This window comes from Brachyistius frenatus, unplaced genomic scaffold (assembly GCF_029030835.1).
Source record: "Brachyistius frenatus isolate BFR_SWC_R1_liver_20210118 unplaced genomic scaffold, ASM2903083v1 Contig_25, whole genome shotgun sequence".
Taxonomy (NCBI): domain Eukaryota; kingdom Metazoa; phylum Chordata; class Actinopteri; family Embiotocidae; genus Brachyistius; species Brachyistius frenatus.
The window spans coordinates 3129807-3151432 of record NW_027210624.1 but is presented as its reverse complement, the minus strand read 5'-3'; the positions used below and the strand labels follow the sequence as shown (position 1 = coordinate 3151432).

The 21626-nt window shown below is 44.2% G+C and overlaps 1 protein-coding gene across 3 annotated transcripts; it reads right to left on the bottom strand.

Annotated features, from left to right (window-relative positions):
- Positions 1 to 9260: 9260 nt before the first annotated feature.
- Positions 9261 to 18613, bottom strand: rab18a (RAB18A, member RAS oncogene family). Of its 3 annotated transcripts, none has more exons than XM_069698052.1 (7): positions 18428 to 18613; positions 16602 to 16657; positions 13746 to 13807; positions 13353 to 13425; positions 12311 to 12429; positions 10896 to 11209; positions 9261 to 10855 (listed from the first exon to the last, which is right to left on the bottom strand). In XM_069698052.1, exons 1-6 carry the CDS (start codon positions 18493 to 18495, stop codon positions 10901 to 10903), a joined length of 687 nt encoding a protein of 228 aa, XP_069554153.1. In that variant the 5' UTR covers positions 18496 to 18613; the 3' UTR covers positions 9261 to 10855; positions 10896 to 10900. The 3 variants fall into 3 exon arrangements, with proteins under 3 accessions (XP_069554153.1, XP_069554152.1, XP_069554154.1); XM_069698053.1 differs by lacking the exon at positions 9261 to 10855 and adding an exon at positions 11779 to 11845 and having other exon boundaries at positions 10975 to 11209; XM_069698051.1 differs by having other exon boundaries at positions 9261 to 11209.
- Between the last annotated feature and the right edge of the window lie 3013 nt (positions 18614 to 21626).

Sequence of the window (21626 nt, the reverse complement as noted above, 5' to 3'; positions counted from 1 at the left end):
AAACAAGTTTACCGCTTTATTGCTGTATAAATACAACTTGTACAGATAATTATTGACAGGTAATGAACTTGAAACACCCATAAAATGTTAAAGAAGGCAGGTTGATTTTTCTTTGGACCCAGTTCCCCCATTAGATGCTGCTTGAAGTTGTGAGAGGGCAGAGGTCCCCCCACCCCCACCCCCACCCCCTCCGCAGCACTGAGCTGCAGCAGCAGCAGCACCAGGCAGACTGCAGAGTTACACAGAAGCCACAACCGCTCATAACATAATGACAGCCGGGGGATCACAAATAAGACATGGAGGAGAGCAGGGCCTGGTGTCTCTGTGTAATATTTCATCACAGAAAAGCTAAATAAATTCCTCACTACAGTCAAGTGAAACCACGTCAATGCAGCAGATGTAAGAAATGGCAGCCGGCGGAGGAATGCGGTTTGGCAGCGAGCAAACCTGGAGAGAGGCTGGAAGGTCCTCTCACGTTAACACTTTGTGTTTGGGAACACAAAAATACATTGTTGATTGTCTGAGCAGGATTCAATCACATGTCTGCCCGTGTGTGTGTGTGTGTGTGTGTGTGTGTGTGTGTGTGTGTGTGTGTGTGTGTGTGTGTGTGTGTGTGTGTGTGTGTGTGTGTGTGTGTGTGTGTGTGTGTGTGTGTGTGTGTGCGTGTGCGCGTGTGTGAAGGGGACAGGGTGGTTGGTCCCATCTCCTCCATTGACCTGTGGAAAACAATCAAAGCAGACCTCCCAGCCCAGATGAAGTGAAACTCCCAGGGCACATTTTAAAAGGATGGCATTATAGAAGCAGTCAGAGAGGTACTTAAAAGGTATCAAACACAGATGCACACACACGTTTCGCCATTTTATAAGAGCAGATTGGGATATTTAACCGTACAGGCAGAGAGACAAGGAGACGGTGTGAGAGGCTGCAGACCTGGCACTCAGCATGGCACTAGAGTGGCAGCCAGTTTTGAAGGCCAGCGAATAAATAGGCTTCGCATTGCTCAAGCACGCGAGCGGAGCCAAAGCTGTAATGTTACCATGAATCTGGAATCGAATGGGCACACTCGGCCAACGCAGGAGCTCATTCTTCCAGATGTTACTTATAGAACTATTATTTTTATTTTTTTTCCCCCATCAGATAAATACGTACACATGTTAGGCGTAAAATTGTGGACTGGAGCTGTCTGGATTCACGATCTCGTCATGGGGTGATTCGCAGTTTGATGAAGTCAGGTTTCGATTTCACTCATTGCAAGCTTTCTGCTGTAGTGGGCTGACATTTATCAGACACGTAATCCTGTCCAAAGATTGAGGGGACGTGACTGTCAGGTACCGGGAAGTCAGGAGAGCTCCTGCTGCATCAAACACTCATTCATCTTTCTTCACATACAGCCCATTAGTGCTGGGAGGACTGATTATTTGTCTCAATTTATGCCTCCACTGCAATACCACATTCTAGAAATATGACCTGACTTTGTCTCATCTACATTTATTCTGCAGCCAATCTGTCTTTATTCACCGGCTGTAATCTGAAAACACTGAAAGTTGCCTCTCGGTACCAACGCGCTGTACTTTTAAATTCTTTTGTGGTGAACTATTTTTCACATTTTGAAGCCATCTGTGATAAAAGCAGGCTTGTATTTCCACAGTGTATAAACTGTAATTGAAAGCAACTGTTGCTGGTCGCTAAACTAATTACATATTTGTGATTAATACTGCTTGTGTTTACTGTCAAATCTTTTTCGTGACATGTTCTCATCATCAAACATCAAAACCTCCTTTCTGGATGTGAATCATCGTATCAATCATATACTGCCAATGAAATACGATGCTCCTAATATTTATAAACATGAACAAATGGTGCATAACGTACCAAAACACATTATATTGTGGTTATAACACTGATAAAGGAGATTTTACGTGATTTAATGATACTTTAAAATCATCTGAATGCCTCTGTTACAGATGATATTACATTATATAGCATAGTGTTTATCATTTATAATGACATGTTGATTAAAAAAAGCATGTTCTGAGTTCATGAATATACTCGTATATGTTTGCATACAGTTGCTAATGTGTCATCAATCATTCGTTGACTGCTCAAGATGCTTCAAAGAATGAGTTAAGAATTGTAGAAAAGTTTCACATTTGATGTGGGTATAAATTGTATATTAAGCGTATTTAATGCTGTACAAATGTTAAGTAATAGATTTGATTGTTATTGTAATTTTTCTTCATGGAATAATTATTAGGCTGAGGACTTCCATTCTAACTTTTAAAACTGTTTTAAGAGTGACAATTTTTCAAAGTGGTGTGACACATTTACATTATAACTGCATGTCATCTTTTTCTTCATAACAAAAGTAATTTATTTTTACCAGTAGTCTTATATTATTCATGCCAAACCATATGTAAAGGTCATAATAAGCTGAAAATCCAAGGTTTTTTTAAAAAAAATTTTTTTTTAAATAAGGCAATAATTGACAGGAACATTATTGGATGGTGAAAAACAGGACAGACAACAGGTGGATTTTTAATATTTTGTATTGTTTTTATTATGACAAACACAAACCCTATGTATTTAGTAGCAGGGGAATTAGTCACTCACACGGTCATTAACAGTGAACTAATTGTTTGCTACTTTTGAGGGGAAATTCTAAAATATTTTCAGTTAATCTCATATCCTGGACGGACTCGGCCAAAGCAGATGCTTCAATTCTAAACCAAGTTAAGTTTCTAGAGTTGATCTCTGTATGATTTCCTGCTGTTGGAGTTACTTCAGTCCGGTCTTCTGCCGCGGTTCACCTGCCTCAGAATAAACCTCAGAGATGTGTACCTGCTGGGAAGCCGAGCCCAGACTTCAGCACCATTTGGCAAGGACTGTACTGGACCTCCCGAGGTCTTTGTTGAAATATGGTTCTTTCTCTGCCTACAGAGAACACAGCGTGCAACACTACGAAATCTGCCTCGAAGCTCATAATCATGCTTTATACCACTTTGTGGAGCAGATGGCTGCAGGACCACCGCACAGGGACATCAATTATTACATACAGTATCCTCTTCATTCAGAGTCGCCTGGCTGAGACCGGTGTGTGTGTGGGCTTTGTGTCGGTGCTGGTAGAAGGACGGAGAGGACGCCATGCTGTGAATCAGCATCAGGGGCACGCCGAGAAAATCGGTATTATTCACACTACAGCAGAAAGTCCCTCGCTCTCTCTCACGGGTGACACAGACCTAACGGTTTCAAATATGTCACACAAGACACTGGATTCACTGGTACCGGATCACATCCTGAAGCATTCAACCAACAGTAACCTGTCAGAGTTGCCATGACAGAAAGTAAATATTGCACCATTCACCTGAGACAACTGTCAGAATTTTTGGCTTCCACAGCAGCTGAGCCAAGATTAGTACGAAGACCAGAGAGAAAAGCTCCAGTTCCATTGGTTTGTGTTTATGGAGACGATGTGTCTGAAGAACTGTGTTGTCTTCTTTTATTACCACTCTGTATGTCTTTCTGACTCACGTCACGCTGCTGTCAGACACTACCCCCTCCCATAGCAGATCAGATATCTGATTTAAAGCAGCGGTATGGACATTATGGGAAATGGAGTTTTGAGATTGATACGACTCTTATGTGTGGTAACAGAACTGCACAGGTTTATGTTGGCATGACTGGAAACAGAAGGAAACAGCTAGCTTGTTACTACGCGTGGGTCAAAAATCGTGAACTTTAAGGTGCTGGTTGGAGAATCTTTCTTTTGCTTTGGAGGCTAGTCAGGCCAGCTGTATCTGGTTTTAGGCTCAAATCAATCCTAGATGTAGGCTACATTTGCAACAACATTTGGCAAGAAAGTAAATACGTACATTTTCCCCAAAATCCCCCTTAAACAGCAACTGAGAACGCAGCAGGAACTCCGTCAGTATTAATGTGGAATCAGTGAGGAAAAGACAGAAATGAAACATATACAGTAGATTCAGCCTTTAAATGTGGTCCACTGGAGACAGCAGCCAGTCTGTGGAGGTGGTAATGGATGGCAGCTCATGACCTCACTGAAATATATATGCGCTACTGTCTGATGCTTGATTGGATGAATGTAAATATTTGAGCGCAGCACCGCTGCCTGCTGGGAAGCCGAGCCCAGACATCCAGCACCATAAGTGAATTTGGGAGCCGCTCCGGGCCCTGCGAGCAAGAAGCCGAGGCTGGAGCCGTAGGGAAGCAGAACTACGCTGCACACGCAAACACCAACACACGCTGCTGTTACACTATCTGTTCACAGCCCCGGGAGGGCACGAGGCAGCAGCACAGTGTGGTGGTCTTTTATTACAAGCCCACTCCGGGCGCAAGTGTTTGTGAAAGCTGTTACAAAGCAAGGCACGGAGAAGAGAGCTCTGCAGTCGGCGCTGGTCTGCGTTAGCACGAGCTGGAGCTCAGCGGGGTAATACCATGAGCCATATTGCAACTGGGGGTACTGAGGTGTAGACAAAATAGCCAACCCCAGTACTGTAGCAACTTTTACACCCCGCTAGTCTCACACACAGCCACAAAGACAAGCAGGCAGGCAGGCGTAAAGGAATGCCCACATGCACGCACATCTGGTTAGCAAGTCTACGGTATCTGAAGGTGTCTGTTTCACCCCACATCTGAAACAAACAGTCACAACTAATTCTTCTCCAAATTCCAAGAACGGCACAGAACCACAAAGCTTCGAACACTAAAAATACAGATTTGGTCAGACATGAGTTGCAACAAAGAATCGGACTTTTTGGCACTTGTTTTATGATGTAAAAATATTACACCATAGACATATGTAAAACAAATCAAAACAAAACTTCCAAAAAGACATGTTTTATTTATGTTAGCTCAAACTATAGCAATACCTTTTTTATGAGGAATATGAAGTCTTTTGGAAATTTGTATTTGATACAATATTCCCATTTATATCTAAATGATGTGTTCATGAGCTAGATTTGTAGTTTTTCATAGGTTTAACAATTTGTATAACTCAGAGCTGCTGACCTGCAGTGTACTACTTGCTCAGAAGGACTGCCCTTAAAAAAAAAAACCTGCTTCCTCGTACCTTGATATGCAGCTTTGAGTAACCAGAGATCAAACAATGTCTTCTCTCAGGCCATTAGACAGACAGAAGTACCTGCGGTTGAACTCCACTAAATGACTCTCGCAAGCTATGTGGTTACAAAACACTTGTCACGCCTCTGTTATTCCACATAATCTGATTGAAAGGAAATCCTGCGACAAAGTGGATAGTGGATACACACAGCCCGGATTAAATGAAAGTATCTTGTGTTTGCGTGACCTGGGTACCATTTCCTTGGAGAGCTTTATTTGACTTCAGCGCGCTGGTGGGAGGGTGGGAGAGCTCGAGGTTGGCTTTGTGTTTTCAAATTCAATTGTCCACTATGTAGTCGAGGAGCCTGAGCTTCCTCGGTTTGCAGTAATAAACCCAAACTCGGGTTACATCCACGGCACAAAGGACTGCAAATGGTCAGGAAAACAACAAAGCTACGTGGGCCTGTAATAAGGTTAAGGCCTCGAGCTACAAGACCCTGCGAGACGTAGAAAAAGTGCCAACAAGTTTCCCCTTCCGAACCCTCTCCCTCCAGCCTCCGTCAAGTATCCGTGGATCTTCCAGACCTCCTCGTCTCCTCGCAGCGACTGAGGTCGGGGTCTTTGTAGTCGTCGTGGTTACAACAAATTCTATGCTCCGACTTCCAAAAAAAATCGAGATCAGCTTGTCAAAGAAAAATAAACAGTGAAATTACTACACAGGGCCCAGATTATTTATACAAAATAATGAATTTGTTTCTATACATGCCAATCATCTCGCCCAAAAGGGAGTTTATTAATTTTTCTTTTTTTTTTTCTCACTTGGACCAAAGAGCTGCAGTGGAGCATGCGTCTAGTCCATGACAATGTTTAAGGCATGTGGAAAGCTTACACCCAGCCCATGTTGATACAATGTGATTAGTTTATTATAGAAGCGGATGGCCTGAGTACATGCGTATTTGCTTCAGTGTCGCAGCGGTAGCACGAGTGAGATCTGGATGGGCGTCCCGACACCGTCAATGACGACACGGCCGCCGAATCCGACATGGAGAAGGCGGCGTGTGGCCAGAGATGTGTGCCACACGGGATGGGAGCACCCTGAACATGGGGGAATTATGGGCGGTGGGATGATGAATGAAGTTACTCATCCTTCCATTTTGTTTCTATAAGGCAGCAGTGCCCCTGCTGACGGCCTGTCCTCGGCCCTCGTGCTTATTGCCACAGTAACCTGAGGCCGGGACGAAAGCAACCCCCACGGCAAGACGAGCCTTCTCTTCGAGGGCGAGGAGTCCCTGTCTCCTGCTTTCTTTAGGGCCAGTACACATGGTGCCATGTTTTTGAAAATAACAAGAGTGGGTTACAATACAATCATTTAGGTTTAAATTAGATTGACAGGGTATCAAATATGAGGAAACTCAATTACAGCCCTATTACCAACTGAATTGACTTACATGGTTCCGAGGCCAGAGGTTCACACCAAACAAAGATGGAAGTTTCCTGCTTACCCGGGGCCTGTTCTTATTAAGTTATAGGAGGCCTGATGTGATCGATGGGTATATAACAAGGCTGCTGCTCCTGAGGATGTGGGCAAGCCTAACAGAATCCACATTAACCCCTGACAGGACCTTTTTCCAAAGACATTTCTACTGTACATTTAACCCTGTAACCATTCAAGTAGTCTCCTCAGCTGAAATATTATTCAGTATATAAAATACTTACCCCAGGCCCACACAAGAAGGTTCAACGATTGTCACAGGAGTCAAGAGGAGTAGCTGGGAGGGTTGACTGACTTCTCTGTAACCCGAAGGACACGGGAGGTCACGCAGCTCAAAACAGATCAGGCCTGAGACGGGACGCTCCCTCTGCCTGATGAAATGTCAAAGGGTCTAAATGTAAACAGGTGCAACAACGTAAACACAAAGTTCCATGTAATCAAAGTGTTTCCACCTGCAGTGACAGAGCCATCAGTTCTGGTCACGCCGGTCATTACCTCACAGTCTTCTGGTGCTCAGAGGGTAACTTAAGAGAGGCCAGAGCTCGGCGCTGGCTGACTTCAGAGGAAAGAAGGAGCGGGAGCAGCGGGGCATTTTCCTCTACCTCACCTCAGGACGTAAACAGTGAAACAGTCTGCAGACCGACAGGTTCCTTTGGCCCAGAACAAGTCAGGAAAGAAAAGGATTTCATCTTGTTTGCAAGGCTTCAACCTCCGAGACTACAAGGCCCTGAACTCTCCTCCAAAAGCTCTGTTAAAGTGAACTCGGAGACGGCCTGCTCAGCCTGTCCTTTCGCATTCTCATCATCGTCCGTATGGCGAACATATTAGTTCAACACCACCGTACGCAGTTCAGGCGGCTGTGCGAGAGGATGAGCTTTCCAATCTTCCTCTCGCTCTCTTCTTCAATCTTTTGAGTCAGCATGGCAAAACAATTACCTGACAGCAACCCGGCAATGAGTGAGTGACGTCTGGGAACCCGACACCTTATGAAACGATGCCCGATGTCTCGTTACATTTTAACGCACGACAGCATGACTGCTCTCCTGAGGGGCTCGTCTGAACGCTAACCCATAAGGCTGCGGCGCACTGCGGCAGGCCGAGGAGGAGCAGGGACACAAGAGTGCGTTAATGAGAGCCAGATCTGCTCTGTCAGTTTAGCGCCTGGCCGCATGCTCAGACGCAGACGGGAGGACGGAGCGGTCCGTCAAGCTGTCCCTGCAGAGCTGCTCTCGGACTTCTGAGGCAACGAGGTGGGGCAGGACGCGAGGGTTCTGGGAGTTTGGCACGCTGCTGCATCTCGGGGTGCCAAAGAGTGTTTAGGCCTCTCGTCAATCTCAACTACAGCCAATCTTTCCTGCTGTTTTCTGTGCTCGCTGTGCAGCTGGAGGAAGTCTGTGGCACAGAAGCTAAGTTTCTCTTTGTCCATCACTGGCTCCCAAGCTTTCTGGCTCTTGACCCCTTAAAATGTTGTCAACTTGCCACCGGCTGCGGGGTATGAGCAGGTTCACCAAAGTCTTGAAGGTTGAGGGACACCAATGCACTTTGGTCCAGACTGAAAAATCAACTATTGCATATATTGCCCCGGAAGTTTGTGCGCACATTGTCACCAAATGGTAAAGGCTGCTGATTTGGTGATCCACTAACCTTTCTGTAGGGCCACCGTACAGGTGGGACTTTTGTGTTTGGGTGACATGAACAACTGTTGGATGGATTGCAAATACATTTCATAAAATGACATCCACAGGTTAAATTGCAAGACCATCAAGAGTGATTTCTGTTAACATGGTAAACATAAATGTTATACCACCTAAATATCTGCAATATCTGATTTCAGCATTCCAACAAACTGCGATGCACAAGTGGAGCATCAGAGCCGCGATCATGCCTGGAGACGAAGTGTTTCTATCGTTACCGAACAAGAAGCATAGTTCTTTTTTCTTTTTTTTTCCAGATGATGAAGTTAAGTGTCTGTAGAGGGATTTTCAGGCGACTGCCCACACTACTGCCCCCACTGTGGCAATAAAAGGAAAGTAAATCCAGAAACTGCAAATTATTCTCAAAAACAGTGAATCTGTCAGCTCAGCTCGGGGAGTACTTGATGTTTTTCCAGGGTCGGCATGAGGAAGCAGCGGCGCTGCAGCTCAGCACATGGCCGGACCACATCAAGGCATTATCACGCTGTATGCCTCCGTTGTTGTTTGACCGAGACATATTTCCACACAGCTCCCCGGACTGCAGCAAGAGATGAGAGATATGCGAGGAGGGAAGAGTCCTCGGTCTCGCTGCCAACCCCCGAGCCTTTCATAATCGCCCAGGAATTAAGCACATCCCAGTTAAAGCACCGATAGAGTGAGTTATGGCTGCGGTGGTGTTTCCTGAGAAGTTGGCCAAAAAAGATGATTTATGGAGATCACACGTCTGGGCTCTGAGGGTTCCTCGGACACTGTTTAAACACAAGTCTTTATTCTGAGGACACAGGAATGTGAAGGGCGCTGAGTGAAGAACCCATCACCTAACAGCGACATTTCCAACATGGCAGCTGTGACAGCAGAGTTATTGGTCATCTTTGCTGAAGACTCGGACATTAGAGCAATTCTACAAAGGCTTATTCGTCATTATTCAACGTGGCACTTTGAGTAACAGATGTCAGCAGCTGTGGTGGCTGCAAAAACGCAAGACATATTCACATCTCTTCACTTATAAAAGAAGTTTATTTAGTTTAATACATAGGGCGGTTTGTAGTGAAGTATGCATACATTCAGCTTTACAAGTCATACATACAGGAATTATCCCAACGAATTCCTAACATACACACAATTTACAAGGAATACATGTTTCAACGTACTTCCAACACAAAAAAAAGACAGCTATACCAGTTTAATAAGTAAAAGCCTACTTCCTTTTGTTTTATTATACCATTCAATTTAAATGGTAACCTTAAATGTTTTATTTTCAGCTAAATATAAGTTAGTGTTTATAGTCAACAGCCTCCGAAGGTCATTCACTGGACAGACAAACACAAATAAAATGGCACGAAGATTTCCCATGCAATTAAAAAGATTAAAAAAAATAAAAAAAAAAAAATCCTGTGTGTGATAAGACATGCTTGACTCCATGTCACTTTCAACATCCCTGTTTTAAGAGATAAAAACATCAGGACTACATTTCCCAGAACACATACCAGCACTCGAATACTACAAACATGGTCAGAGGTCGGGGGTACAGTACATTTATAACTCTTTCTCAGATACTAACAGAGATGGGAGCGCTGTGAAATCCATTAGCAATGTGGAGCACACAGCTTTTTCTTTGATTTTCCAAATTCAGTGGAAACACCCTTATGACTCACTGCCCTGTTTAATATTGAACACTTTTCCTTTGTCTCTGTCAATATGAAAGACTGTAGTGGTGCTAGTGATATTACTGATATTATCTGTCTGAGTGAGCGAGTGCCAGTAGGTCGCACTCCATTAAAGCAACTCGTTACAAAAAAGGCGTGCAATTTTAAAAGGTTCCCTCTTCTTCGGTACCCAGTGGAAAGCTTGCTGGTGCCAGTCTCTTTGATTTACTCACTCTTCAAAACAGAGCAAAGTTTTGAAGTCCAAGTCAATAAAAGCAATAAAACGTCAATTGAAACACTTGGAAAGAAATGAGGCAGTTGTGTGGACAACAGAGACACACGATCCAGGCCAGCCTTTGACTGAGAGATGTGAGACGGAGTACAAGACAGATTGGCTTGATAAGCTTCTCCGTAAGCAGCATAAAATTCAAAGAGTCTGTGCTGGGGGGCTGGAGGGGGGGAGGCGGGGACAGGGGACAAGATGCAGCACAGGACAGAGCAGAGGAAAGACAAACACTGAGAGAAGTCGGCCCTGCATTGATACACATGTGCTTGCTAAGGCGAGGTGCCCCGAGGACAAAAAGCATGCTGGAGACAAAAAGAAACCTTGGTCAGATACAAGACTTTCCACTCGCATTATCACACTTGAGAGATTTAGCCACATGTCTGACAAACTTTGGCTTATGCTTTTGGACTCATTTGACGGCACGGCTGTAACCAAATCATACGAGTGTCACGAGAGCTTTGACCAAGGTCTCAAACTGCACAAAACTGGAACTCAAAACAAAACAGAGGAGAGAAACACTCACTCAAATTCCATTAAGAGGAAGGCTGAGCTGTATTTGCATTTTAACGCAGCGCAGTTATTAGAAAGTGTGCAAAAGTTGTGTCTGTGTGAACACAGTGTGTGTGTGTGTGTGTGTGTGTGTGTGTGTGTGTGTGTGTGTGTGTGTGTGTGTGTGTGTGTGTGTGTGTGTGGACGGTCAGTCGTTTCAGCCCAGCGGATGGGACAGTCGGACCCCCCTGCCTTGATGTCTGAGGACGGAGCTCACCTCAGGACAGCACACAGATGGAGGGGGGCTGTGTGTGTGTGTGTGTGTGTGTGCGTGCGCGTGTGTGTGTGTGTGTTGTTTAGACGAGGGAGCAGTAGCCGCCACAGTTTCCCGGTCCTGCGTCTTCGTCGGTGAGCTGCACGGCTCGGCCGTGGCTCTCGCTCTGCCATAACCCGGGAGTCTGGATGATCTTCTCCACCAGCTCCTCGAACGCACACTGAACGCCGTCCTTCGTCTTTGCACTGGCCTCTGGTGGAGCAGAGAGTGGAGGGGAGAAAGAGGATACAACTATTAAAGTCTGCTCCTTGATGTAATCATCTGCTGGGCGTCGCGACGGAGCGCTGGAAAATGTCTCGACAATAACGGTCAACTCGAGACACTAATAGTGGACTTCAGGAGTCAACACCTACTGCCCAGCGCGTTGTAACGGCCAGAAACATTTCAATAGCAGTAACCACGGGATGGGGAAATAAATGTGATTCAGAAAAAACAAATCACAAATGATATTATGAGGAAATCGATTTCAACAGCCATGTTTAAAATAACAGTTCTACTCTCGTCCATAGAGAAGACGAAGAGTTAAAGTTGAAGTGCACGTCAACTCTTTGAAGTGCTGAATGTGAAAAATAAAAGCAGCGGGGAGAAAAGGAGAGCACACTGAAGATGATATATACGAAGCCCGTTTTATAAATAGAACTATGCGAGCATTCCTCTGCAAGTATGAAAGTTATTTCAAAAGCTGCTTCCCCTGTGTAACAGTCTGCTGTAACTCATGTGCCCAGCAGGTCTTTGTCGAGGAGGGAATCCTCCTGACTTACCTATAAAAAGCATGGAATGTTTCCTTGCAAACTTCAGGCCTTCGGCCCTGTCTAGCTCGTGGTTTTCCTAAAACAAAGGAGAGGTAATGGCTTATTTGAGGTCTGCCGGGCGGAGCTGTCAGCTACTGTGGTCGTCACAGGGCAGAGAGGAAAAGTGATTTTCACAGAGAAAGAACAGGACACAATAAATTCATAATGCTCCACTTAGTGGGCATTTTTTTTTATCCCCACTGAGCGAGTCTGGTATCCTGGTGAAGAACCAGCTGCCAAAAATATGAGCGTGTCATTTAGTTCGGTAATTTGTCAACTGACAGCGAGCTGACTGTAAAAGACAATTATTTTGGCAATGTATTTTAAATTTCTCATACAGTGAAGTCGACTCCAAAAGCTGAAGCAAAGAAAAAAAACAACAAAAAAACAAAACACCTCACTCTGGAGCCGAGTTAAAAACATCTTAATATGCTGCTGATCTCTCATCAAACAGCCCTGAGCAGAAGCACAAACATTTTGTACACAACCTTTGGAAACTCACCTTATCAATCTTGTTTCCCACCAGCATCTTCACAAGGTCGTTCCTCGTACAGTACGTCTCCAGCTCGTTGAGCCAGTTGTCCAGCTTGGTAAAGGTTTCCCGTCGCGTGACATCATAGACTGGAAAAGCAGCGCGACACGCTCAGAGATGACGGCGAACACACGCCGACACATTTTGTACATTTAGAAAACCGGCGGAACATAATGAGGTCCAAAAGATGGAAAGAGAGACTCTCTGGATTTGTCCTTCTCTGATGCAACGAAATGATTTTTTTTGGGTGCAAAATCTGAATCATTTTTCGGCGTATTCATCGTATGTCTCGCATTAATTAAAATTGCACATGCAGAAGTGTTTTAAAAGAGACTTTGGATTTCATATCACATTTGTGGCTCCGCTATTAAAAAGCACGGCGCAAATGAAACGTTTACTGATTTAGTTCAACTTTGGACAAAAACAAAAGATAATACAACAAAATAAGATAAATTAGATAACTCATAAAATACAAACTGAGACATATGGCTGATGAACAGTTGGACTGAAGTTCATAATCCTGCTGATACAGCGAGGCGCCTTCTGTTTCTATAAATCATTAGTGTGGTCAAAAACCATGAGCTGCAGAGGAAGTCTGTTTTAGAGGTTTAACTTATTTCCTGTGTGTGGTGTGTGTGTGTGTGTGTGTGTGTGTGTGTGTGTGTGTGTGTGTGTGTGTGTGTGTGTGTGTGTGTGTGTGTGTGTGTATACATGCTGTACATGCATGCCCATATGAGGAGTCAGACTTAAGGGTATAAACTAACTTCCAGAGAAAGAGAGTGAGTGTGTGTGTGTGTGTGTGTGTGTGTGTGTGTGTGTGTGTGTGTGTGTGTGTGTGTGTGTGTGTGTGTGACAGGATGAAAAACCATCACTTTCTTTACAACAGAGGTCTGACTGTAAAGTTAAGAGGGCGAACGCACGCACGCACGCACGCACGCACACACACACACACGCACACACACACACACACACACACACACAGGTGTGTGAGCGACGATGGTCCACATCTCACCCAGGATGACTCCCTGGGCTCCGCGGTAGTAACTCGGCGTCAGGGTTCTGAAGCGCTCTTGTCCTGCGGTGTCCTGCAACACAACAAACACGTTCAGAAATACCGGACACATCTGCGAGAAGACCGGCGGCTCAGACGGAAGGAAAAACGGGGCTGATGGGACATGAGGACTCAGACAGAGTCCTCATGTCCCATCAAGGAGCACACGGGCACAAAAGGGTGTTACATCAGCGCCATCTTCTGGCAGATATAGTGAACAGCCGGCACGCAGGCAGACGAGCGAGACGGTCGATGTCTCTGCTCTGACTGACAGAGAAGAGCTGCGTGTTTGTTTACGTGCTTGTTATTGTTATTGACGTGTTGTAACGATCGCGGTGTAACTTGGCAACTCACCCATATTGCCAACTTTGCCTTGTTGCCATCCACAGAAATGGTCTTCACTTTGAAGTCGACACCTAGACAACGAGAAGCCAGTCAGTCACCCGAGCGGACACGATTACCTCATCCTGCTTCAGTCCCAGCATGATGACTCTCACAGGTCCCCACAATTACTGCCAACAATATTATATCATGGCGACAGACTATAATTATTGATGATGAATTGTCAAAACATACATACCACACAATGTCTCTGAACTTCTGGTAACCCAGGCTACTCAGACTGGCACTATGCCCACCCCGTGTCCTGCAGTTAAATTATGGTGTGACTTTGCATTCGTTTCCACCACAAAAGGGACCGTGTGGTTTAATGTCCTAAACTGAAACCAATACAGGTCTGTATTTAAAAAAAACAAAAAAAAACACCACCTGCGAAATGGCTCAGAAAGCAATGCTTCACCCTGAGAAACCCTCTGCCAGGTCCCAAAGGGACAGACATCTACATGAAAATATCAATGTTGTCCCCCCTTCCCCTCCACGAGTAAATCTCCTCTCTTGCCTTTGTGCAGCGTCTCCATGTGCCGAGCGTGCGGCGTCTGGATGACATATCGGCCGCAGTTTTAGCATCCACTGACAGATTTATCAGGGAAATGTACACTTGTGATGGGCTTGTTTTTACATCTGGGACCGAGGAGGGGAGCTCGGGTTCAGAGCCAAACCAGAGGAGAGACGGAGGAGGAGAAAGGGGGACATGAAGACAGGCGGAGGATATATGAAGTACAGTATTGTGCACCACCGCACGCGCAACTATACGCTCCGTTCACACAGTCAATCTCAACAACCAGCTCGTCCTCGAGTCCGGCGGCGTTGCTAGGAAACCCGCTGCCGAGACGCGCGCGCGCGGAGACGAGTTCACGCTAGACATTTCCCCCGAACTCGGAGCGGTCTCTCCTGCCCGGGGAACACGCAGCGGAGCATCTGTTGGTAACGTCCGGACACAACAAGATGCCGCTGCTGCTGGAAGTCCGGGCCGGCCTGATGTCTGCAAACCCACAAAGAGCTCCTCGCTGAGAGCGCACGGACGCAGCGCGCCCGGCCAGACACCCACATCAGCAGGAGGGGAAGAAAAAGAAAAAGAAAAAAAAAAAAAAGGGGGACCCTGATTTGTCCCTTCAGCTTCTGCGATGAGCGTTAAAAAGAAGAGACAGGGTGCTAAAGCGATCAATACCAATTAGTACAACATCTGTCCCGCTCGTCTGTCGGCCGATTAGCTTCGGAAAAGACGGCGCAGCGATGAATTCTTCCCCGTTTGGTAGCTTCAGGCTGACATTCAGAGCGACTGTACTGAGAGAAGCTTCTGTCAGGAGGACAAACATCACCTCAGATGAACTGCTTCATGGGGTGACGGTGAAAATACTTGAAGTGAGATTGAATGATATCATATTAAAACTGAATCTTAAGACAAAGAACCGAGTCCAATAAAGACATCTGTTTGGCAAAGAGTCCCAGCTTGCCAAGTGAAACAGTAGCGATCCGCGCTGTGACCTTGACAAAACAAAGTGTTTTCACTGTTTCAGCTTCTCTTGGAGTCTTTGGGTTGTTTTAACAAAGACAGCATTGTGAGCTTCACAAAAATCACTTTACTTAGATTTAAAAAAAAAAAAAAAAAAGAGAAAGAATTCGACATCCAAATTCTTTAATAACATTATAAATCTTGAGCTGTTGAGGTCATTCAGGTAGTTACAGCCTTAATATACCTGAAATATAGAACAGGATTTATACTATTAAGAAAAGTGATATGATTTGCAGATCCACCAGAATTTGGGGAAAACCTCGACTTGTAAACTAAAGTATCACAAAGTTCACCATCACACAGATGAGATGGATACCGTGGTCTGCAGCGGAGGGTTTCCACCCTCCTCATCAAGTTCAAAATCAATCAAACGGCTTCGTGGATGAGCGGGTGTGAGGTATTGTGGCGACGGTTACTTTTAGTTTGCCAAGTGTTCATATTTTCTTTTAGCCGAACCTCCTAACAGACGGAAGCTCGGTGTGGCGACCTCAAGTTTGCCAAAATGAGAAATCTGTTTGAAACTATTTACGGTAATATTGGGAATTCAATTAACACATGAAGCCAGTGTGGTCAGTGAGCTGAGAGAGGACTGAACACGCCTGCAGACTACTGATGAGGAAGAAGAGTGAGGAAGAGTCCTCTTCACTGGACAACAGTCGTGTATTGTTTCTAAAACTAACTCCAGACAAAGTGTTTGGCAGCACAAACATTTGGAAAGAGCTGATTAGTGGTGATGTGTTTATTCATGATGTGGTCAACATGTTCAAAATACTAACAGCTCTCAGAAACAAAGATGCAGTTAAACTCGGACTTTCTCAATCAAAACTGACCATCGTAGTCCATGTTAAGGTAGAAGTTATGTATTGGATTATATAACATTGTACATGTGTACAAACTAAACCACTAAATATACTGCGTGTTAAAATGCTTTTCAATGCAGGATGCATATGCACCTACAATGATTCTAAATGTGTCCATTCTTGCATATGTGGATATCATTATTAACTAATGAGTTGATATGTTTGATATGTTTGATATGAGTTGATATGTTTGATATGATCTGATCTGCTTCCTGCTGCACCACTGAGGGCGTCTCGGGAGCAAATCTGTTGCCGACAATTACTCAAGATCTTTTTGGTTACCAAACTTCTTTGGGTGATAGTTTACGACCACTAAAGTTTGTTGCTCATTTTGACTCTACTGACGACGGTCTCGCAATCACAGTCACATTCTGGTTTACGAAGCCATGTCTGTTTTATTTGACTCTTCCTTTAAATGAGCTCACATGTGTTACTCACCTATTGTTGCTGATTGTTCCGGGTCAAATGTGTCATCTGTGAATCTTAAGAGGAGGCTGTTGACAGGAAGAAGGAAATAAGAAGATTAGGCCTCATTATGAATCACTGCTAAACTCAACAGAGTGGCTTTTTTTTTTTTTTTTTCAGTAAATCTATTCCTGAGCGGTGTGAGCAAGCTTTTGGTGTGAGGTCAGGTTTCCTGCTGGCTGGCTCACGCAGCTTGTCCTGCAGCACCAGACTTGTCTCATTCTGTATCTATATCTCTTTCTATTGATCACTTTGTCCTTCAATTGCATTACACATACAAGCTGCACATGATATCATAGTCGGGAGTCCAGGGTTCATTTCTTAACTATGACTAATCAAGTGAAAGAGCCTTAATCACAGCGCTGACGATATGCTTGCTCCTTTCTCTTGACCCAAGCATAATTCTCTTATTTTTCCTCACGGGGCATCAGGAGGGATGCTGGAGCACTGAGTGTTTCTTGTTTGAGGTCTGTGCGGCCGATGAGCCGCGCTTGCAGTAAAGCCAAGTTAGAAATCGGTCAATTGTTCAGGTAAAATGAAACGCGTGTATTTCCTGCCAAACAGCCATCTTTCTGATGATTTGAGGGCCTCCCACAGATTGCAGGGAAACAAATTCAATATCTCGACGGTATTTAGAAATTAGTCGAGTCATTGTACGTACTTGATGATACCAAAGCCGGCTCGCAATAATTCAAATAGTGACATTTGAAAATAATCACAGTCCGAGTTTGTTTGTTGTTTTAAGCAAAAGCCTATTTAATAATAATACAAAATTGCTCTCTGGAAACGATGCGTCCGGCCTGAACGATGCAGCGTGCAGGACAGCAGGCCGCATGACCTTCTGTTCTCTGGAAGTAGAAGCAAACACAGGTCCGTTATGGTTTTGGCATAAACTCAGTCCCTCTCTGTGCTCAGCCAACACACAGCTGAAAACTACCGGCACTACTGCAGGAAAAGTGAGACGGAAAACAGCTTTTTCATAAACTGAAATCGTGGACACATCTCAGATCAATAACTATCGACACGGGGCAAAGGCAGAAAACTGAAGACTTTTTTTTGTGCGGATAGTTTACAACCTTCTGGGATAAAACTTCCAAAGTTGGGGAATATTCCCTTTCACATCACGCAGAAGGTCTTGTAATTACTATATACAAACCTCTGTACACTTTACAGTTATTTTGAGAACCTGAGGCTTGGTCATCAGTTTTCACTGAAAGATGATTTGTTTTTTTCTTGGCTCGACAGTTCACTTGACAAAAAGACTGAGAAGAAAAGCTGAGTGCAGGTCACGATCTGTGTGCTCTGGTCCTGGGAGGCATCAAAACATGCGATGATCGATGGTTCAGGCTTTCATGCAGTCTGGACCGCAGTTACAGAAACCTGCAAACCCGACCACGTCCTCCTCTGGCGCACACACACACACACACACACACACACACGGATGCTGCTCACAACATGATGTGACATCACAACGTCAAATCATCCCCAACACAAACAGTGAGCGTCTCTCGAGACATGTTGTCCGAAACCAACTCGATCGCACGTGAACGAAGATGACGTCACAAACAGCTCCTGTCGGCTAGCTACAGTTAGCCGAACAACCAGCACGCTGCGCGCCAGAGTTTTCGCTCATTTCGCCCCGTTGTGTGATGAAGGAGAAGACAAACCACCGCTGAATCATCTGCGTGATTTAAAGTCGCGGTGTTATCTTTCTCGTCACATGACGCGGTTCGCTGCGAGGCTAACGCCAGCTAGCTGAGGTTAGCAATGAGCCGCGACTCCTCCAGGAGAAAACGTACCTGGACTTCCCGACGCCGCTTTCTCCAATTATCAACAATTTCAGGGTCGTTAGTACGTCGTCCTCCATTTTCCCTTCACAGTGAGCCGCGCTACTCTCGAAATATGGGATGTTAAAAAACGACGTTGAGCAACGCGCGCTGCTGTTTACAGCTCGCAGCACAGATAGTTTGACAGCGAGACGTCTTCCTCCAACCATATCCGGTGTGACTTATTGGAACTTCCGGTTGGAATATCCACATCGAGTCTATGATTATATATATATATATATATATATAAACAATACACCGTTTTAACAAATTGAACTCGTGTGTGTTCATATATTTGTATCAATGGGATCGTGGTCCTTTCAATGTGCATTTTTTTTTAACGTTTTCATATATTACCATAATTATTTAGTATTTCGACAGATACCGAAAAACATTTCTCCCAGTTCATTGTGACATCTATAAAAAGAGGCTTTTCATTTATATTTTTGAACTGAGAAATGGCAGGCATTCCTTTGTTGTGTGATTATTGCCAAAAACAGTAATGGCCACACATTTTCTTTGGGCAAACAAACCCTCTGAATTTTCTCCAAAAGGCAGAAAATTAAACATGCCAACGAGGTGTATTTGCATGCCATCAAAATGTACTTCAACTATTCCACGTCCAATTTCCAATTGCCTTGTAAATCCAGATGAATCACAACAAACATATCAAACTTCCAATTTTTACATCGAAACTCAGTGAAAAGGCAGTTCACAGTTTAAGTGTTTGGATGTTGTCCAGTCAGGATTGCGGCCACAGCACTGAGACTTGTGTTATCAATGTCTTCAATAATATCCATTTAAACACAGAGGAAAAGCTTTGGTCATATTATCATTGCATCCCACTTCTGCATTTAACTTGGTTAACCACAACATATACTGTAAGTATAGTGGGAAACGGGATGGGACTTTCTGACACTGCTAAACTGGTTTGCATCCTTTTTAAGAGACAGAAACTATTTTGTTTTCATCAGTAATCATTTATTTAAGGGTATGAAGTGACATGTGGAGTTCCCCAAGGCTCCATTCTTGGGACTCTTATGTTCAAAATGGAAATGTTCTTTCTAATTCAGATTATTGTGAAAGTCTGAGCACAATTATGCACAGGACACACAGATCCTTATGATATTTATATATCATCAGGTGACTGTGGTCCTACAAAAGCACTCAGAAGTTTCACTAAATAAATCAGTTTTTTTTTCTCCCAAATAACAGATATAACTCATAAAAAAATGTTCTCCCGAAAAAAAGGCTGAAGACATTTACAGAGCACCACATGTTAATCCAATGGTCAAATATTAGCCTCACAGAGAGAGACACACAGTTTTTGTACTTTATTTAATAAATAACTCAAACAGCATTGGGAGAGAACATGGTACTGAAATAAAAGGCACTTTGAAAACAACACTGTCAAGGCTTGTGTGGTGTACTTCAGAGGCATTTGGGTGTGGAAACATTTCAGAGGTGATTCATGTGACGTCCCAGCAAATACTCTTGTTTCAGTCTTACAGCCCAAAAACATTAAAACTAACACAGTTAACTCGTACAGACGAGTTCAACCCTTCACTGACCAAGTTGACAAAAAACATGTTTTTGGTGTACTTGACAAGAACACAGGAAAGGACCTGAGCATGAGCATTAAAGTTGCTGCAGTTAGCAAATAGAGCAATATCTCATTACTTCATTGTAACTTGTGTCTTTACTATACAAATCTTTTGATTGTTCATCATCACCACAACTTCATAATTTTAACAAGTGGTATACAATCCCTTTTATAACAGTATATCAACAATACAAATAATGATAGTTTATATTTACCTTCATTTTGTGTATTTACTCCTTCAGGATAGACAGAATAAGAATGCAGTACAACCTTAAACACTGGATGTCGCTAAGCTGCAGTTCAAAACTACAGTGGGTACGGAAAGTATTCAGACCCCTTTACATTTTTCACTCTTTGTTTCATTGCAGCCATTTGCTAAAATCAAAAAAGTTCATTTTATTTCTCATTAATGTACACTCAGCACCCCATCTTGACAGAAAAAAACAGAAATGTAGAAATTTGTGCAAATTTATTAAAAAAGAAAAACTGAAATATCACAGTCATAAGTATTCAGACCCTTTGCTGTGACACTCATATTTAACTCACATGCTGTCCATTTCTTCTGATCCTCCTTGAGATGGTTCTACTCCTTCATTGGAGTCCAGCTGTGTTTAATTAAACTGATTGGACTTGATTAGGAAAGGCACACACCTGTCTATATAAGACCTTACAGCTCACAGTGCATGTCAGAGCAAATGAGAATCATGAGGTCAAAGGAACTGTCCAAGGAGCTCAGAGACAGAATTGTGGCAAGGCACAGATCTGGCCGAGGTTACCAAATAATTTCTGCAGCACTCAAGGTTCCTAAGAGCACAGTGGCCTCCATAATCCTTAAATGGAAGAAGTTTGGGATGACCAGAACTCTTCCTAGACCTGGCCGTCCAGCCAAACTGAGCAATCGTGGGAGAAGAGCCTTGGTGAGAGAGGAAAAGAAGAACCCAAAGATCACTGTGGCTGAGCTCCAGAGATGCAGTAGGGAGATGGGAGAAAGTTCCACAAAGTCAACTATCACTGCAGCCCTCCACCAGTCGGGGCTTTATGGCAGAGTGGCCCGACGGAAGCCTCTCCTCAGTGCAAGACATATGAAAGCCCGCATAGAGTTTGACAAAAAACACATGAAGGACTCCCAGACTATGAGAAATAAGATTCTCTGGTCTGATGAGACCAAGATTGAACTTGTTGGCGTTAATTCTAAGCGGTATGTGTGGAGAAAACCAGGCACTGCTCATCACCTGCCCAATACAATCCCAACAGTGAAACATGGTGGTGGCAGCATCATGCTATGGGGGTGTTTTTCAGCTGCAGGGACAGGACGACTGGTTGCAATTGAAGGAAAGATGAATGCGGCCAAGTACAGAGATATCCTGGAAGAAAACCTCTTCCAGAGTGCTCTGGACCTCAGACTGGGCCGAAGGTTCACCTTCCAACAAGACAATGACCCTAAGCACACAGCTAAAATAACAAAGGAGTGGCTTCGGAACAACTCTGTGACCATTCTTGACTGGCCCAGCCAGAGCCCTGACCTAAACCCAATGGAGCATCTCTGGAGAGACCTGAAAATGTCTGTCC

Bases quoted from the DNA above. Each gene is read 5' to 3' on its own strand.
- rab18a (XM_069698051.1), bottom strand. From the start codon at position 18,495: ATGGAGGACGACGTACTAACGACCCTGAAATTGTTGATAATTGGAGAA. The intron at 13,426-13,745 runs GTGAGTTGCCAA...GTTGTGTTGCAG, and splicing joins AGGCAAAGTTGGCAATATGG to GACACCGCAGGACAAGAGCG. The intron at 11,210-12,310 runs GTGAGTTTCCAA...CTGCTCCACCAG, and splicing joins TGGGAAACAAGATTGATAAG to AGGCCAGTGCAAAGACGAAG.